An 18,608-nucleotide genomic window follows, 5' to 3' on the forward strand; every position below is an offset into this window, starting at 1 on the left:
AAATTACTTATGGAAATGAGATGATAGCATGCACTTGTTTTTCCATAAATTACAATTTTTGTTTTATTGAGATGTAACTGACATACATACTATATAAGTTTAAGGTGTACAGCATAATGATTTGACTTACATATAATGTGAAATAATTATTGCAGTAAGTTTAGTTATATCATCTGTCATCTCCTATAGATAAATAAAAAGAAAAAGCAAAAAAGAAAAATTTTCCTTGTGATAACTCCTAGGATTTACTCTCCTAACAGCTTTCTCATCAGTCATACAGTGTTAGCCATAGTTGTCATGTTGTATATCACATTCCTAGTGCTTATTTATCTTAAAACTGGGAGATTGTACCTTCTGACTACCTTTGGTGGGGGCTTTTTTGTTTTTTCAGAAAAATAGATTCCACATGTAAAGGAAATCATACAGTATTTGTCTTTCTCTGTCTGACTTATTTCCCATAGTATAACGCCCTCAATGTCCATTCATGTTTTCTCAATAGAGGATATTTTTGTGTGTGTGTTTGTGGATTTTTTTTTATGGCTGAATAGTATTCCATCATATATTTACACCACAACTTTTTTTATCCATCATCCATTGATGGACATTTAAACTTAGGCTGTTTCCATGTCTTGGCTATTGTATATAATGCTGCTGTGGACATATAGGTGCAGATATCTTTTCAAATTAGTGTTTTCATTTCCTCTGACTATATACCCAGAAGTGGAATTGCTGTGTCATATTGTAGTTCTATTTTTAATTTTTTGAGACGCCTCCATATTATTTTTCATAGTGGCTGCACCAGTTTACAATCCTACCAACACTGCATGAGCTTTCCCTTTTCTCCACATCCTCACCAGCATTTATCTCTTGTCTTTTTTATAACAGCCATTCTAACAGGTATGAGGTAATGTCTGCCTCATGCAGGAGTTTTGATGACCCTCAAAATGGGGGACATAATGTGTGGTTCAGATATTCTTTGTTTTTTGTACTTTTTCTACCTCCAACAATTAAAAATGTTTTGGAAAGTGACTGTCCTAGTTGAGGAAATGAAGTTGAAGAAATAAATAAGGTATGTGAATTAGCCTTTTAGAAAATCCATGCTTTGTTTTTATAGGTTCTTCAGCCACTGCAGCAGCGATTCTTAAGGGTGATAAATCAGGAAAACTTTCAGCAGATGTGCCAGCAGGAGGAGGTCAAGCAGGAAATAACTGCCACGCTCGAGGCCCTGTGTGGCATTGCTGAGGCTACCCAGATTGACAATGTCGCGATCCTTTTTAATTTCTTAATGGACTTCCTTACCAATTGCATTGGATTGATGGAAGTTTACAAAAATACACCAGAGACTGTCAATCTCATAATAGAAGTTTTTGTTGAAGTTGCACATAAACAGATATGCTATCTTGGAGAGGTGAGCGCTTTCTAATTTTATCCCTTCAGGATTAAAACTCTTAAAGCTATAACAAAATAATAAATACTTTCCTTCTAATTTAATTAATATTATCTGAAATGTTTTTATGCCTCCAAAAGGTTTTTCAATAAGACTTTTCAAAAGAATATAGAATTCAGAGGAAGGCGTGTTGAATGAATACAAATTCTTGCCAAAAAACATGTTAACAGTCAGTAATTTCTTTGGGCTAATATGTTATTAAATCAAACTCATTCAAATGAAGAATATGATAAAACAAATGGATCATGGTAGAGAACTTTAACCAATTTCTCTGTGGTAGAACACTTAAGGCCTCAAAAAAATTTTTTTTAAAAAATATATCTTTATCGATTTCATAGAGAGGAAAAGAGAGGGATAGAGAGATACAAACATCAATGATGAGAGAGTCATGGATCGGCTGCCTCCTGCACGTCCCTGACTGGGGATTGAGCCCGCAACCTGGGCATATTCCCTGACCGGGAATCGAACCCTGATCGCCTGGATCCTGGGTTGACGCTCAACTGCTGAGCCACTCCCGGCCGGGCAGGCCTCAGATTTTTAATGGCAGTTTGTACCTTTTTTTTGCAAATCAGATGAGTGTTTAGACACACTAAATTCTTTTATATTCAACAAGCAAAGATGTACTTTTTGTCCTATTAAATTATTTAGAAAGCTCTTTAAAATATATGTTTGTACTTATTAGCAGATTAGCTTAAATCTTGTCCAAATCATTTAATATGGGCTCCTGATTTGTAATTTTTAAAATTAGATCAAAGGAACCCACTTGAAAGTGAGGTTGCATTTTAAATATTAAAAATGTATTCACAGGTAAGTTATTGAGAGGACATGACAGTGCCATTCTCATGTTTAAGGCCACTGTTTGATACTCTGTTTTTGCAAGTTATACAACTTGAAATCTTAAAATCAAGGAAGCTGAATAGCAGCAGTAAAGTAGTTCTGTTGCCAAAATCTTACCTTTCTAGTCAAAGGAATAAAAAAATTGGATGCCAGATTTTATTGCTGGAAAATTGCTAATATTTTAAACATGGTTAATGAGTGTGCACTTTTTTCATCTTTGTTAATTTTTTAAAATATGTTTTTATTGATTTCAGAGAGAGAAAGGGAGAGGGAGAGAGAAATAGAAACATCAATGATGAGAGGCATTGATCGGCTGCTTCCTGCATGCCCCCTACTGGGGATTGAGCCGGCAACCTGGGCACTTGACTAAGAATCGAACTGTGACCTCCTGGTTCATGGGTTGATACTCAACCACTGAGCCATGCCAGCCGAAGTTTTTTGTTAATATTTTAATGTAGTTTTAAACAAGTATTTAAGATCTATTGGGATTTAGAGTAAATTTATTAGATTATATTTTTTAATTTATTTAATATTTATATTTGTTTTGTTAGCATAATTTCTGCATGCCTTTTTACAGTCCAAAGCAATGAACTTATATGAAGCCTGCCTCACTTTGCTGCAAGTATATTCTAAGAATAATTTGGGGCGGCAGAGAGTGGATGTCACAGCCGAGGAGGAACAATACCAGGACCTACTTCTTATTATGGAACTGCTTACCAACCTTCTGTCAAAAGAGTTCATAGATTTCAGTGATACAGGTAGGGTGTAAACTTTGTTGTTGTTGTTTTTGTTAAAGCAAAGGGTATTTTGTTAAGTGAAATCTGATGAGGAAGTTCAGTTTACAAAATAGATGAAAGTGTCATCTCTGTGATCACTGTAAAGTGAGGGTGGGATCCCTGGCCCTTCCTGCTTGGCTTTCCTCTTATAAGAAGAATAGTAAGATTTTCCATCTGTTAGGTTCTTACTAAATGCCAGGTGCTATTCCTATCACAATGGCATGAAGTATGTACCACTGTTAAACTCATTTTATATATGAGAAACAAGCACAAGAGGTTATATGTCACTTGCCCACAGATGTGGATCAACTACTAAGTTGCAGGACTAGATTCACATCCCTGCACCAGATTTCATTTACACTTTACTGACTGGTCCCTCCTTAGTGTCCTTAGTTGGCTGCCCCAGGAAAGCTTCCAGAGTGAGGCATGGGAATCCTTGTTGGGTGGGAAATGCTGAACTCTGGAGCTCAGAGCCCACCCTTGGGAGATTAACCTAGTGGCTTAAAGACAGCAGGACTCTGGGGAAGTCAGTCAGCCTTCCAGTGTCTTTCCTAACTTTTCAATGGGTGTGCTGAGAAATGCCCTTTAGAGTGTTCGTGGATGAGCTCAGAAGTCTCTGGTGCTGAGCTCAGTGCCTGGTAGCTAGGAGTTATTACAGGTGAGAACTTCGTCAGTAATTGAAAACTTACGTATTTGTAGAGTGTTCTCTCACCTCCCTCCTACCCCACAGCCTACCTTGCCTTAACACAAAAGAGATCTTGCTTTCTAAGAGAAAAACAAATCTGATCTAGCATCTCCTTTCATGTTAGGCAGATATTTGTTGTTGTGGACACTTGTTTTATATAAGATTCTCTTCTTGAGCTGGGTGCTATCACTTTCCACTTTCCTCATTATGCCCCATACTTGAGCTTGTTCTTTCTCTGTTTCCTTATTCACTGGACAACAGTTCTTTTCAGTGTCTGCACTATCCCAGGCACTGTCCGCTCCACAGTCTAGAAGGCTGATTCCTTTGCAGTTTAACTGGGCCCTCAGGTTTTCAAGGCCCTGTCCCACACCCCCTCAGTGCTTCCTTCCTATAAGGGCACAACTGCCACTCTGTCAGGCCTGTCTCTCACACAAGTGTTGTACCCATTTTTCTGATTCCTTCAGATCAGTCCTTAATTCAGGAGTTTCAACCTTTTCTAGGTCATGCACCTTTAAATCCTGAAGTAGCTATAGAGCCTTTTCCTTGAAAAGTGAGTGTTATAATAACCCACAGTTTCACACACTGTATCAGTTGATTTGTGGGCTCTTGGAAACTCTTCGGTAGACTTTCTAGGGTGTAAACACCAGGTCAGTACTCTGTACCCTGAGTAATCTGACTCAGAAATCAGAGCTGATATTGAAAGGGAGGGAGAACACTTAAGCATTTGGAGGGTAAAGCCCCTGCAGTCTCACAGATTTATGGTACAAGTTGCATTTCGTCCTGCTGTTCTACAACAAATGGGAGAGCAAACACTACGGTAAACAGGAGAGGGGAGATTTTCAAAATAAAAGAGCAAAAAGATTCAAATTATAATTAAACACTAAAGAAAGAAATTGAGGTTAAAATGCTCAGGATTGAAAGTACAAAGTAAGGAGGGAAAGAATAAAATAAGGGTAGATAGGGTTGAAGTTTAGATGAAAGAAAAATGAAGACAGTTAAAATAGAAAAATGATAAAGAAACAGCATTAACTGGTTAAATAGATGATAAAAAGGAAGATAATATTTTTAACTCATTTAAAAAATAAAGATAGTAGGTGAGATAAAATAAAATGTTTTAAATATTATGAAATGAAATTAACATGCTAGGTGGGCTGTTAAAGGCGTAACTGGCAGTGTACCTCTGTGCTCCATTCTTGTATCCTTAGCAGAGCTCATGGCTGGAGAGCTGCATCCACTAAGCCCCAGGCCACAGCCTACACATGGAGAGCCCATCTTGTTAGGGACGCCTGCTGGCAGTGCCAGGATAGCCTCACACCTCAGACAGGTGCCGGCTTCCTGTTGGTGGACTCCAGGTTTGCATGCCTTGCTTTGGAAGATGGGATTCTTCCAACTAGAACTGAGACCCCTGTGGAGGAGTTCAGAATTAGGCTGAAAGGTGGTTTTAAAGTAGAATTGCATTTTTATTTTACCCCATTTTATCTTTTTTCCCCTTGTTCTAAAGTAATATGCTCTTAATAGAAAAAATTGGAAGTACAGAGATAGAAAAATCACCCATACTTTGACATAATTCAGAGTCAACTATAAATTGCATCTTGGTAATTTCCCTTTTGGTTCTTTTGTACAGTTTTCTTTGCAATTATACTCTAAATATAATTTTATATTCTGCCTCTTTTATTAATGTATTCTTGGCCTTTTCTTCATCATTAAAATTTTTCATGACTTTTTGATGGCTGAATGGTTTTCCATATTTTGGAATTTAACCAATTTCATTAATATTGGACATCTGCAATGTTTATGATTTTGCTGTTATAAATAGAGATGCAGTAATCACTTCTGTGGACAAATCTCTGTCTGAATTTCTGATTATATCTTTAGTATATACAGTGCTCAAAAGGTTTTACTATATAACTTTATGGTAACTATTACACTATATCCTGACCAGCATGTAAATATTATTTAAAAGTCATCTTCAATTTAATTAAAAGTAGTAACTTTTAAAAATTTGCATTGCTTGATTAGAATGAACTGTTTTTCATTGGGTTGATGGTTTTGTTAGACATTTGTTATGGACTTTGCTCGCTTATCTATTTAGGTCTTAGGATTCCTATTAATTTATAGGTACTCTTTATGGATTAAGGATAATAACCCTTCATCATGGTAGCTTTTTTTAAAAAAGTGACTTTCTTTTTTATGTAACATTTTAATTTCTACATTTCCCCCCGTTCCTTTTCAGCTAGAAAAATTCCACACACCTAAGAGATAAAATAGATATTACCATGGAAATTATTTAATTCCTACTGTGACCAGCGTATCAGTGGAGTAGATTTACTTTTTAACAACATTGATTAAGCATTAGTTTTCTCTTATTATTGAAGAATAATATGTGATGTAAACACAGAATACCATTTGTATAGAGTACTCTGAGACCCTAAAAAGAAATACAGAAGGGTGATCCAGCCAAGCTTACCAGGTGTACTATTACCCAGTCAGATTTATTGTGGCTTAGGGTTTGAATCTGTTTTTACTTTCTCGAGGGTACACTGTATCCAGCTTTGCAGATTTGTTGATGTTATGGCTGTAAGACTGTGTGGTTTCTGTTTATAGATGAAGTGTTTAGGGGACATGACCCAGGGCAAGCAGCAAGCAGGTCTGTGTCGGCCGCGGATGTGGTTTTATATGGAGTCAACCTAATTCTGCCCTTGATGTCACAAGATCTTTTGAAGGTAATTGAAGGAAATGAATGTGAACATTAAAATGTGTATGCTTGAAGTTTCAAGATATTTTAGACAAGAATATGCCTCTGATTTAACTAAGGGATGTGAATACCTATTTGTCTGCTAAGTACACGTGAAAATCAAATGTTTGAGTTCCTGTTAGTTATTCACACTCATGTCTACAGCTCAGAACACAGGCCCTCACTCCTGCCTCAGAGTTCTGCATTCGAGATAGGTTACTGACAGAAAAAGTGGGTCTTTTAGAAACTGCATTCTAATGTTAGCAGTTTTCATCCCCTCATTTGTCATTAAGCAACTAAAGTTAAGTTAGATTTTCCAGTGTACACATTCCTCTGGTACTTGTTGAACATTATTCTCAGGTTGAGGGGTTGAAGAGCAGAAGGAATTTACAAGTTACTCCATGTAGAAATAGGATGGTAAGAAACCAAGACTCATACAGTTTTAAATTTTGTACCTTCTGACTATGTTGTGCCTTGGTTTCACCACTGAGCTCTTTTCATGAGTTGTCATAGGATTCTGAGGCTGAGGACAAGGACATGGATGGAGAGGAGGAGGGAGGCGTGTTCCCCTGTGCACACGTGCACAGACAGTGGGAGGGGGAGGAAGAGTGTGAGTATCAGAGTAAGAAGGCCATAGATTGCCAGCCCAGCCCTTCTCTCATAACCGATGTCTGTTGGAAAGGGTTGCAATGACCGTGAGTGAGGTGTTTGTGCACGAGTGGTAAGTTGGGGAAGTTTAGTCAACTCTATGTGGTGATTGCTTTTGGGGTTATTTATTTTTTTATAAAACAGAACATTAAACATTCAGATGTGTATTCTCTTAAGTGAGGTTAAACTATTAATTACTCTACCAGGGCTGTCCTAGCAGGCAATGAATTTTGGTAGTGTGAAGGGCTATTCTACATATAATCTTAACCATTGGTATTACCTTCTTGTGTTTTTCCAACATACTTAAATGCAAATAAACACATTCGTATAAGGGTTTTATTTACAGGTCATTTAGTTATTTGAGATTTGGCTATTTTGTTTACTTTTTAAGGTAAATACTATCTGGAATTGGCTGTAGCTTTTATTAATTATTCAGAAAATAATTGTTTCTATTATGTATTGCCATCATATCAGTTACTAAAATATTCCCTTTATTGTAACTTATTTTTACATTTAATTAAGTCTGTGTTTTCTGTATCTTATATTTGTTTCGAAAAAATCATTAGGCCCTGTCCTGGTAGCTCAGTTGGTTAGAATATCGTCCTGATACTCCAAGGTTGCGGGTTTAATCTGGGCACATACAAGAATCAGCCAATGAATGCATAAATAAGTGGAACAACAAATCGATGTTTCTCTCTCCCCGACTCCACCCTCTCCCCCCTTCTTTTCTTGTTCTAAAATTTAAAAAAAATCATTATACTTAGAAAGTTGCCTGTTATTATGTTACTTTTTTGTATTAATGAAAATAAAGATAACATTAAGCATCTAAATATTTAATTTTTCTTTTTCAGTTTCCAACCCTTTGTAATCAGTACTACAAATTAATCACATTTATCTGTGAGATTTTTCCTGAAAAAATACCACAGCTTCCTGAAGACCTTTTTAAAAGTTTGATGTGCTCTCTAGAACTGGGAATGACTTCATATCCTTTAAATAAGCATCATTATCACTTGTCACATGGAGAAAAGATCTTACCTGAAGAAAAGTTTTTAAAATTTGTATTTTTCTTTTTTCTTTTGTATTTCAGTTTTATTTCTTAAAAAAGCCACCATCTCTGTAACTGCCTTAATTCTGTGTTTGTTTTGGTGGTGGTGGTGTTAGTTTGTCTCATTTTTTTTCTCATTTCACAGATCCCAGAGGCATTTTGGTCCCTGGTCCTCAAATCACTTTTTTATTAAGTGCCCAAATTTGTAATGTCACATACTGTTGCTGAGTGTCTGATCTGATAATAACAGGGCTTTTATCAGTGTGTGCCTCACAGTCAGAAACATGCTGGAAGTCTCTAGTCCCAGACCCCAAACACCAAACACTTGTGGATCATCTCTCAAAACCTTGGGAGTCTTTTCTCACTTAGCTCAGTAAAGACACGTTGCACAGGATATACTTGCTTACCTGCATTCATTTCTAGAAATACAATCCATGTGATAATAGCTGTAATTTTTTGTCTTTAATACCTCAAGTGTGTCCACTTGAATTTGCTCTTTGACCTTCATGATCAGAATGAGCTCGGAGGTGTGCCAGCTGTGCCTGGAGGCCCTGACACCACTGGCTGAGCAGTGCGCAAAAACTCAGGAGACAGACTCACCACTGTTTCTAGCAACACGGCACTTTCTGAAGGTAAGGTGCGTGGGTGACAGCTTTGAGGTCACCTGCTTTGATAAGTACCCTCAGTGCATGTAAATCTTTCAAATCAAGAAGTGCTTACTTTCTTTAGTAGTCACTTTCTGTTCACTGTGTTTTCTAGAGATCCATTTTCTGTACATGTAACTCTCCACTTCTATTTTGTGTTCTTGAAAATTGATGTAAATATAACAGGTAATTGGATAATTTAATTATACCACAGGAAGTAGTCACATCTATATCTTATCCTTGGATTTTTAAAAAACCATTTTTTAAAATTTTCAGATATATTTAATGACTAAGAACACATATCACTCTCTCTCTCTCGGAGTAGGGAGGGGCTGGAGGACACTGTGATTTTTGTGTGTGTGTCTTATTTAGCAGTTTTCTTGTGCACTTTCAGCTGGTTTTTGATATGCTGGTTCTGCAGAAGCACAACACGGAGATGACGACAGCAGCCGGTGAGGCGTTCTACACATTGGTGTGCCTGCACCAGGTATGGGCTGTGGCTCCTTAGGGCACTGGTCCTCTTAGAAGGGGATGGTTCAGACCCACGATGGGTGTTAACCCTCCAGATCTTAGGGAGTCTCTGACTCAGGGCTGCAGTTTTGTTGCAGTGAGGTCCTGCTTCTTCACCTCCTCATTAGCTCTGACTTTTTTTGTTTATTGGACAAGCTGTTTGTCAGTTAATAAGCATTTATTTTCCCTTCTGCACTGTTATGAACCATCCTTTGCCTTAAAGCTTATCCTTAAACAACTGCTAGAAACCTGGAATCAGATGTGAGAGGATAAAGGAGGTATACTTCTGTCCTTGAGGAGCTCAGTTTTGTAAGGAAAACAGGATGAGATGGCACCCAGAAGAGGCTGCCTTCAGAGAGCATGGGAAACAACAGTGTTTATTCCTTACTACAAGATGGAAACAATGCCCTTCCCTCCCCTTCTCCCTCTCCCTCTCCCTCTCCCTCTCCCTCTCCCTCTCCCTCTCCCTCTCCCTCTCCCTCCCCCTCCCCCCCCCCCCACCTTTCTTCTTTGAGTCCTTAAAGACTGAAGCACTCACTGATGTGGGGCTAATGTACCAGAAGAAAAGTTGTGCTGGCTCACCTGTGTCCCTTCCTTATTGTAAGTGCCCAACAAGTATATGAAAAGAATTAGCCCCCTGCCTCCCCTGCTCCCCGCAGCATGACCAAGTGATTGGCTAGAGAAACTAAGATTTTTTTTTTTAAAAGTGTAGAGGCCGCCCTGGCCAGTGTGGCTTAGTTGGTGGAACATTGTCCCATGCACTGAAAGGTTGCTGGTTCAATTCCTGGTCAGGATGCACATGCCTGGTTGTGGACTCGATCCCTGGTAGGGGGCATGCAGGAGGCAGCCGATGGATGTTTCACTTTCACATTGATGTTTCTCTCTCCCTCTCCCTTCCTCTCTCTCTAAAAGCAATAAAAAAATATTTTTTTAAAAAGTGTAGAGGCCGTAACATTTGCTGTGACTGGCACTCAAGGTTTCATTCATTTTCTTTTTTAGAAAGATAGGATTTCAAGGTGGTCATCATACTACTTGAAGAACTCCTTCAGGCAGCTTCTGTACTGTTTGTGCCCCAAGGTGCAGGTACTTGGGAGTTCACTTCCTAAGATGGTGCCCATTGCAGTCAGGGGCCTTCCTCTATCATTTGACTTCCTGTTCTTACTAGGAAGATAGGCTTCTTTTCCCTACATATGTAAGCCATTACATTCTGGTTGCCTTTGTAAAAACATATTCATACATTGTAGAGCAGAGAGCAGGAGCTTGGGATTGGTGAGTCTGATGTCCTTGTGGTCTGGCTCAAAGGCACCGTCATTTCACATTAGCAAGGGTGTGGTTTGAGTTTATTCTTGTTCCCCTGTGAACAGGCCTGCCCCTTGGAGGGGGCAGTGAAGGCAGCCACTCTGTTTCCATGGCTGGGTAGGGTAGGGTGCTGTGCCCTATTCCTTTCCAAATATAACTAACATCCAGTTTTACCATTTTGGTCCATCATGATATCCCAAGAAGCTAAGAAAAATAGTGGCAAACCAGTTTTTTTCCAAGAGAGCTTATCACACTGGCCTGGCGGCTCACTTGGTTGGAACGTCATCCCATACACCAAAAAGGTTGTGGGTTTGATTCCTGGTCAGGGCACATACCCAGGTTGCGGCTCTGATCTCTGGTTGGTGTGCATACAAGAGGCAACTGATCAATGTTTCTCTCTCAGATTGATGTTTTTCTCCCTCTTCCTCCCTCTCTCTAGAAACATATCCTCGGGTGAGGATTAAAAAAGAGAGAGCGAGCCCTGGCTGGTTTGGCTCAGTGGTTAGGGCATTGGCCTGCAAACTGAAGGGTCCTGGGTTTGATTCCTGCCAAGGGCATGTATATTGGTTGCAGGCTTGATCCCTGGCCCCCATCCGGTCTTGTGCAGGAGGCAACCAGTGGATGTGTCTCTCTCACATCAATGTTTCTCTCTCTCTCTCTTCCTCCCTCCCTCCCTTCCACTCCCTGAAAAGCAGTGGAAAAAATATCCTCGGGTGAGGATTAAAGAGAGAGAGAGAGCGCGTATCTTGGAAAGCTGTCCTGGTTTCATTTCCTTTAATGTCGCACCCACTCCTCTGTATAAGGCTCTATTATGGAGGACACTAAAAATATAAAAGCTATACACACACATAATATACCTGTAATTCTTAACCTCTTCCTGCCCTTTCTCCCAGAGCCGTTGATCACAGTGCTGATTTGAGCTGCATGTGCACATTCAAATGTTCTACTTCCACTTTGAGAAAGGACTGAAATACCCTCTTCCTAATCTGCCACCTCTCACCTTCATTTGTGTGACCTGCTTTCCACAGAACTGTGTGGACATGGTGTCTGTAGAAACCTCTGGGAAAACGTTCAAAGGTTGCAGACTTAGGTTATGTATAAAATGCAAAACAAACATGAGTAACGTGCTTTGAAAACACAGAAGAGGCAACACAACAAAAATAGGTAACTGCATGGCTTTTGGAGTCAAAAAGCCTGGATTCTTTTTCACAGGCCATATGATCTTGGATGTGTTAGGTAATCTCACTGTAAGAACTTCCACCTATAAAACAAGAATATAAACAGTACTTGTCTCATAGGGTTGTTATAACAGGTGAATGGGGAAGATTGGGATGGAACCTAGAATGTGTGCTAATTGTGAAGAGCTGGCAGACCCTGCCTCTTAGAATCCCACTGCTCGGTAACGGATGTGACCTGCTTGTGTGGTGCTTGAGGAAGATGTGTTTTTACATTCACTTTATCTCTTCAATAGGCCGAGTACTCTGAATTGGTTGAAACATTACTGTCAAGTCAACAAGATCCAGTTATTTACCAGAGATTAGCAGATGCCTTCAACAAGCTCACTGCAAGTAGCACCCCACCTACGCTGGATCGGAAGCAGAAGATGGCTTTTCTAAAGAGTTTGGAAGAATTTATGGCAAATGTCGGTGGTCTCCTTTGTGTAAAATAAAGAACAAAACTCTATGCTTAATTTAGATCCTTTCTGCAAAGTGCACTGAATTGCTATAAGTTGACTTGAGTCTTGTCCTGTGCTTGAGTTCCTTGGCCATTGGGGTTTTGGAGTCCTTGGCAATTTGACATGTAGCGGATGTGGTGAGACAGGAGAGCTCAGCCTCAAATCAGCATCTGCTGTTGGTGTTATCGCAGTTGGTCATAAGTGTTCTGTAGGTCTCGAAAGGTGATTTAACATCTTCAAAATGAAATTCTATATATGTGCAAACAGATAAGGGCACCATGAAATCATGTTCAGTGCCTTTTCCCTCGTTGTCAGACGTTAGGTGGCTAGCCAAAGTTTAGAATTTTTTTTATAAAATATTAGGTGGATATGTTCGGTGATGTTTCTCAAACATTGTCCATTGACCACCTGCAACCTGAGGAACCAGACCCTACTGGAGGCTTTCAGAGTCAGAATTCTGTTTGTGGGCTCTGGGATTTTTCATTTTAATAAACTTCTCCCCTCTGCCACCCCAAAAGTTTTGAATCAGTGCAAGAGATACTGAAAACTCAAGAGGTTTTGTTCTGTGGCGCTTTTCCTCCCTGTGATTCAGTTTGAGTTTGGCAGGAGGAGGGAAGGTACTGTGGTGCTTGCTGGCCTTGTAACATCGGCTGGTGTGACAGGTTTTGTGGAGTACCGGCCTCTAGTCAAACTCTGATGCTTGAACTTGAGGAGGAAAGTATGTATATTTTTGTTCCATTAAAAAAAAAAAAAACACTTTAGGAACTGTAGCCATTTCATTGCCTTAATTTTAAGAAGAAAGGACAAAACTCCCCCAATAGATTTGTTTTAATAAGAAATGCTGTTTTGATGCTTCAGAGTTGGTTAGGATGTTAGCTGCTCTGAACCTGGCACCCTTTTGGTGGTGTATTCATGTGGGTTTGTGAGTGAAATGAAGGCTCATCCATATGTAGTCTAACTCTTTGAGTATGTTTCTATCCAGCTTTGTAGCCATGGATATGGTACTCTACTCTGAGAATGGGAGTGACTGATTCCTACAGACTTTAGACATTGGGGCATTAGGGGCAGTAATGCTAGAGTGGGTATTTCCTCATTTCACAGGAGTCACATAAATTTGATAAATTTTGTACTGCTGCCATACTCCCCTTAAATTATGGAACTGAAAGCTAATTTATAAACTGCAGGCATATGAAACTGCCCACTGCCATGTCAAAGTCATAGGGCACAGCGACACTGCTTCAAAGGGTGGGCTTCCTGCTATGCTCTTGACACCTCTGTGCTAAACTGTTCCTGGAATGTGGTATTACTGTCTGGATTGCGTCCTTCATGATGATGCTTTGTGAAACTGTGTAACTGTTATTAACAGTTACAGTTAACCAAAACAGGAGCATCTAAGTTATATCCAGCTTGGTATGCTAACTTAGACACACGCTGATGAAGAGCCTGGAGCCAGAGCTTTGAGGACCATTTCTATTAGTTGTCATCTAGTAACAGTGGAGGGGAAGCAAAAGCATCTTAAAATGGTTAGGAAAAAACTAATGTCACTCTTCATGATATACACATACTGTGTTTTAAAAAATACTTTGAACCATGGGTTCATTTTTAGATTTCTTCTTTATTTCCCCTTAACAAACATGAAGTCATGTGTACCAGTACCCTCTGTTTTGCCTTGTTCTTGGTGTGTGGTCTCCCAGCTCCGCATACCTGCTCAGTGATTGTAAGCCATGCCTATCTGTGTGTGATGAGTGTAACCCCTTTGCCAAAGAGACTGAGACAGGCAACTGACTGGATAGGTCCACTGGCCATGACAAAACTGTAATCAAGTTTTTAAAAATAAAGATGAGTAGGAAAAGGATGCCTTGGGAAATAAAAAGGCATCTGTATTTAATAACTTATCTAGATGGAAATGTATGTTTTAAATTATCCCAGATGCTGTCAATAATATTGCAGTATTATTAGACAACTTTTAATGAAAACAATATGTACTTCAGATTGGACCAAATAAGCCTTAAGGTATCACCAGAATGTGATTAGTGGTAAACAGGAAAAAAGAGCCAATACCATTTTTCAGGTAATGAGGAGGCCACGTAACTGCAACAGCTAGACTCTTTTCAGGTGTTTGTGTATGTGTTTTCCTAATTGGTATTTGTTTAGTTTGAGTTATTTTACTTTATTTTTAGTGTTGACACTATTACAGATGTCCCCATTCCCCCTCCCCACTATTGCCCACCTCCATCCAGCCCCCGTGCCTCCTTTCCTCTGGCCATCACCACACTGTTGTCTGTGTCTATGGGTTATGCATATATGTTCTTTGGCTAACTCCTTCACCTTCTTTTAACCAGTCTCCCTCTCCCCGCTCCTCTCTGACAGCTGTCTCTTCCATGTATCTATGCCTCTGGTTCTATTTTGTTTGTCAGTTTATTTTTGTTCATTAGATTCTACATATAAGTGAGATCATATGGTATTTGTCTTTCTATGACTGGCTTATTTCACTTAGCATGATAATCTCCAGGTCCATCCACACTGTTGCAAAAGGTGATATTTTCTTTCCTAAAAACTTTTTTATGGTCATGTAGTATTCCATTGTATAAATGTACCACAGCTTTTTTTCAGGTGTTTATATATATGTTTTCCTGACTGGTATTTGTTTAGTTTGAGTCTTCCTTTTGTTTTATTTTGTCCAGTTTTGTCTTTAGCTACTTGTATTGGCTTTTCATTTGGGGGGGTGTGTGTTTTAATGTTCTTTTCCCAGTGGGGGTCAAGAACACTAACTTAACTTTAGTAAATTGATTTTTACTATTAAAACTGTTGTCCAAAGAGTTTTAAAAACAAGAACATTATCTGTGCCCCTTCTCCTCCCTTTTATACATGTTAAGGGGACACTGTGGAGTATTTGATTTTTCTTAGAATTTTGTGTTCTATGAAATTTCTATTCATATATAGTAACCTTTAACCTCTAGTTTTCAGTTCATTCTTTATTTGGTTTTATTTTCCTGGGCCCATTTGTTCCCCAAGGCACAATCTCTACAGACTTTGTTACTTTCACAATTGGTATTCGTGTAACAGCACCTGTCACTATACTCTTGTAGCTCTGTTACAAGTATTGTGTGTTTTTTTATGGTCCCTCTAGATGGGTGGCTATCTGGGCAGCTAAACTACTTGACAGTACTTCCCAGTGTCCTCTTCACAGTTATTTGGGTCTTTGTTTTTTGCTGTGTCTTAATTTATTAGAAGACAATGGCATGTTAACATCACTGCATTGAGTTTTCATCTGGTATAAAGTGTGACATTTTATGTAAAGAAAATTGCAATCTTTTTCAAACTAATTTTAAGAACAGTCTTATTTCATTGTAAGCCATGTATTTAATTATATTACATTATTCTGTTCAAATGAGATGGTTACTATTTTTCACAATTTTCATTTCAAAACCCAGCATCTCTATAATACCCTCCCCCAGTAACACTCTCCTTACTATTTGTTGTTGTTGTTGTTGTTGTTAATCCTCAGCTGAGGATATTTTTTCCATGGCTTTTTTAAGAGAAAGTGGAAGGGAGGGGGAGGGGAAGAGAGAGAGAAACATCAATGTGAGACACATTGATTGGTTGCCTCCCACACATACCCTGACCAGGGCAGGGGATTGAGACTGAGGCATGTTCTCTTGACTGGAAATCGAACCCGAGACCCTTCAGTCATTGGGCTGACGCTCTAACCACTGAGCAACACCAGACAGGGCTCTCCTTTTTTTTTTTTAATGTTTTTTTTCTTACTGATTTTAGAGAGAGGAAAGGAGAGGGAGAGAGAGATAGAAACATCAATGATAAGAGAGAATCGTCAATTGACATCCCTGACCAGGAATCGAACTGTGACCTCCAGGTTCATGGGTTGAGGCTCAACCACTGAGTTATGACAGCCAGGCTCCTTACTGTCTTTGACTGAACTTCCTCTTTTACAAAAAAGGTCCAGTCTATATTTGTAATTTTACCATATTTCCCATTTCTGTTAATACTTGTATGAACCCCTCAAGTATTGAAGGGAAATAGCTGTTGCTTTCAAGTCTGAGATTCCTAGTAGACCATGTTGATTAAACCCTTAAAATACTATTTTGTCTATTACAATTTTACTTGTTCCTGTTTGCCACCTCTGTCTTTTTGGTGGTTGTCATTAGACCTTACTAAGTTAGCTGTCTTTGATGGATAATTGTCGTTATTGGTTCCTGAATAAAATATTAAGTGTTAAGGCAGCAGGAACCTCAATACTTCTTAGGGCTTTGTTGTTTTTTTAAACTAGAGAATAAGGAATTGGTTTGGATATGAGTTTTTAACATAACTTCCTATAAATTCTTCTACAAAACAGGTGGATTTGAAGATATAATAATGTTTTAAATGATTTTAAAATATAAGTGGATATATCCTCTGACTTGGTATATAACTATGTTCTGAAAACACTGATTTTCTGAAATTAAAAAAAAGTCCAAATTAGATACATTGCTGAGCTCAAATTGATATGATGTGCCATGGTTCAAGTTGAACTTTAAACATTTTAATTTACATGTAAGATATGAAGTATGTCTGAGTGATTATAATGGGGACCCAGGGCATATTTAGCCAAAGAATATATTTGGTTCAGGTAAAGACACAAGCTTAATAATGGGTATCCGTTCTACTCTAGAAGACTGGTGGAGTGATCTGGTTCTGACCTGTAGCTCCCTAAGTCTGTGAACACTGAGCTACTCTAAGACGGTAGTGGTGAAGGGAGGAGTGGCTTGCACATGGGCATCCTGAGGGTCACATGCACATGTCTTTGTCCTCCTCACCCCCTGGGGTTTGCTCCTCACCTGTTCCCAAGCCTTCTTAGCAATGGAGAAGTTTTCTTTTCAGTCTATACTCTTAGGCCTCAGCTATTAGGAGCTGCAGGTATGTACTAACAGCTATCTTTCTTAGCCTGAAATTAAATACTGCACCTGTACTATGTCCTAACAGGAATCTGACCTCAAGTGTGTTCTGAGCCTAGGCTTCCTGGTGTGGTGTAATCTACCACAATATTATGACAGATTGCAAATATTGGTGTTGATTCGGCTCTCTGAACAAAGAATCTCCATGCAGTGAGTTTGTGGTTTATGTCACAAAATGTTAGCATTGCTACCATTCAGCACGTGTAAAATTTTTTAAATTTATAAATATTAAAATTTTAAACTTAAAAGACTTTTCAGTTTTTTCGAGAGACCCAGGGACAAGTATACTGTTTAAATATTTACCTCTATTAACATTACTAATGAAGGTATAAAGTTGCATTTAATTTTTCAAAAGATGCTACAATACGATTTTAGGAAATAAATCAAGGCTATGTATTGAGCCAGTTAAAAGCTGAATATCAAATTGATAAAATTTTATTTGTATTTTTAAATCCATAAATGGGAGTTAATATGTGTCTTTTAACTAAATATTTTTATTACATTTTTGTTTTGACTGTGTGTGATTTGTTCATGGGTATTTAGACTATTTTATGAAACATTGAAATGGTGCTAGGCATAGGATGATTGACACTGGGGACATACAGTCATAATTTAAAATAAAAAAGATGATATATCTGTATAAAGATTTGCTTTACCTTCTGTGAGAATACCCAACCCTAATAGAATATTCAGGATTCAGAAAGAAAAAGTTTTGTTTCTGTTCTGTAATATTCAGGGTTTATTTATAATTTATTTATTTAAATTCTCATGGGAGGATCTTTCTTCCATTGCTTTTTGGAGAGAGCAGAAGGGAGGGATGAAGGGGGAAGGAGAGAGAGAGGGAAAGAAACATCGATGTGAGAGAGAGACATCGATTGGTTGCCTCCCCCACGCACCCTGACTGGGGTCAGGGATTGAACCTGCAACTGAGGTACATGCCCTTGAATGGGAATCTAACTGTAACCCTTTGGTGCTCAGGCTGATGCTCTAACTATTGAGCAACACTGGCCAGGGCTCAATGTATTTATTTTTATCTCATCTCAGTCTTAGGTACAATTTCAGAGTTATTAATTAAATAATTGGATTTGGGTCGTATTTGTAGTAAGTAGTTTTAGTGGTTTGGGTCCTTTTTTTGGCGTTTCAGGGAAGGTGGAAAAGTAACATTCTGCTGTATCAGACAGACTTTCACTCTTTACCTAATCTTAAATCTTAAACATAGGCAGTGAAAAGTTAATTTTTTTTAAGAAAGAAAATGCGTTTTGAAAGTATATTTATTTTAAACTTGATTTTACTTTGAATATTCATTGATTTATAACGGTATTTCTTAGGTTACATTGAGATTTGATCCTACTCCAA

At 38.6% G+C, this 18,608-nt stretch overlaps 1 protein-coding gene across 5 annotated transcripts in view; it reads left to right on the plus strand.

The window, feature by feature from the left end:
* Nucleotides 1-17,749, plus strand: part of XPO4 (exportin 4) — a gene marked incomplete at its 5' end in the record, with an annotated part of 103,554 nt that extends 85,805 nt beyond the window's left edge. For all 5 annotated transcript variants that reach the window (XM_081125519.1, XM_081125522.1, XM_081125523.1 and 2 more), the window contains 7 exons: nucleotides 1,115-1,408; nucleotides 2,862-3,042; nucleotides 6,350-6,468; nucleotides 7,979-8,109; nucleotides 8,687-8,804; nucleotides 9,211-9,303; nucleotides 12,097-17,749. In XM_081125519.1, the coding sequence (XP_080981645.1) occupies nucleotides 1,115-1,408; nucleotides 2,862-3,042; nucleotides 6,350-6,468; nucleotides 7,979-8,109; nucleotides 8,687-8,804; nucleotides 9,211-9,303; nucleotides 12,097-12,294 (1,134 nt within the window). In that variant the 3' untranslated portion in view covers nucleotides 12,295-17,749. The remainder of the gene's footprint in view (nucleotides 1-1,114; nucleotides 1,409-2,861; nucleotides 3,043-6,349; nucleotides 6,469-7,978; nucleotides 8,110-8,686; nucleotides 8,805-9,210; nucleotides 9,304-12,096) is intronic.
* Between the last annotated feature and the right edge of the window lie 859 nt (nucleotides 17,750-18,608).

This window comes from Miniopterus schreibersii, assembly GCF_964146895.1.
Source record: "Miniopterus schreibersii genome assembly, chromosome: 2".
Classification (NCBI taxonomy): domain Eukaryota; kingdom Metazoa; phylum Chordata; class Mammalia; order Chiroptera; family Miniopteridae; genus Miniopterus; species Miniopterus schreibersii.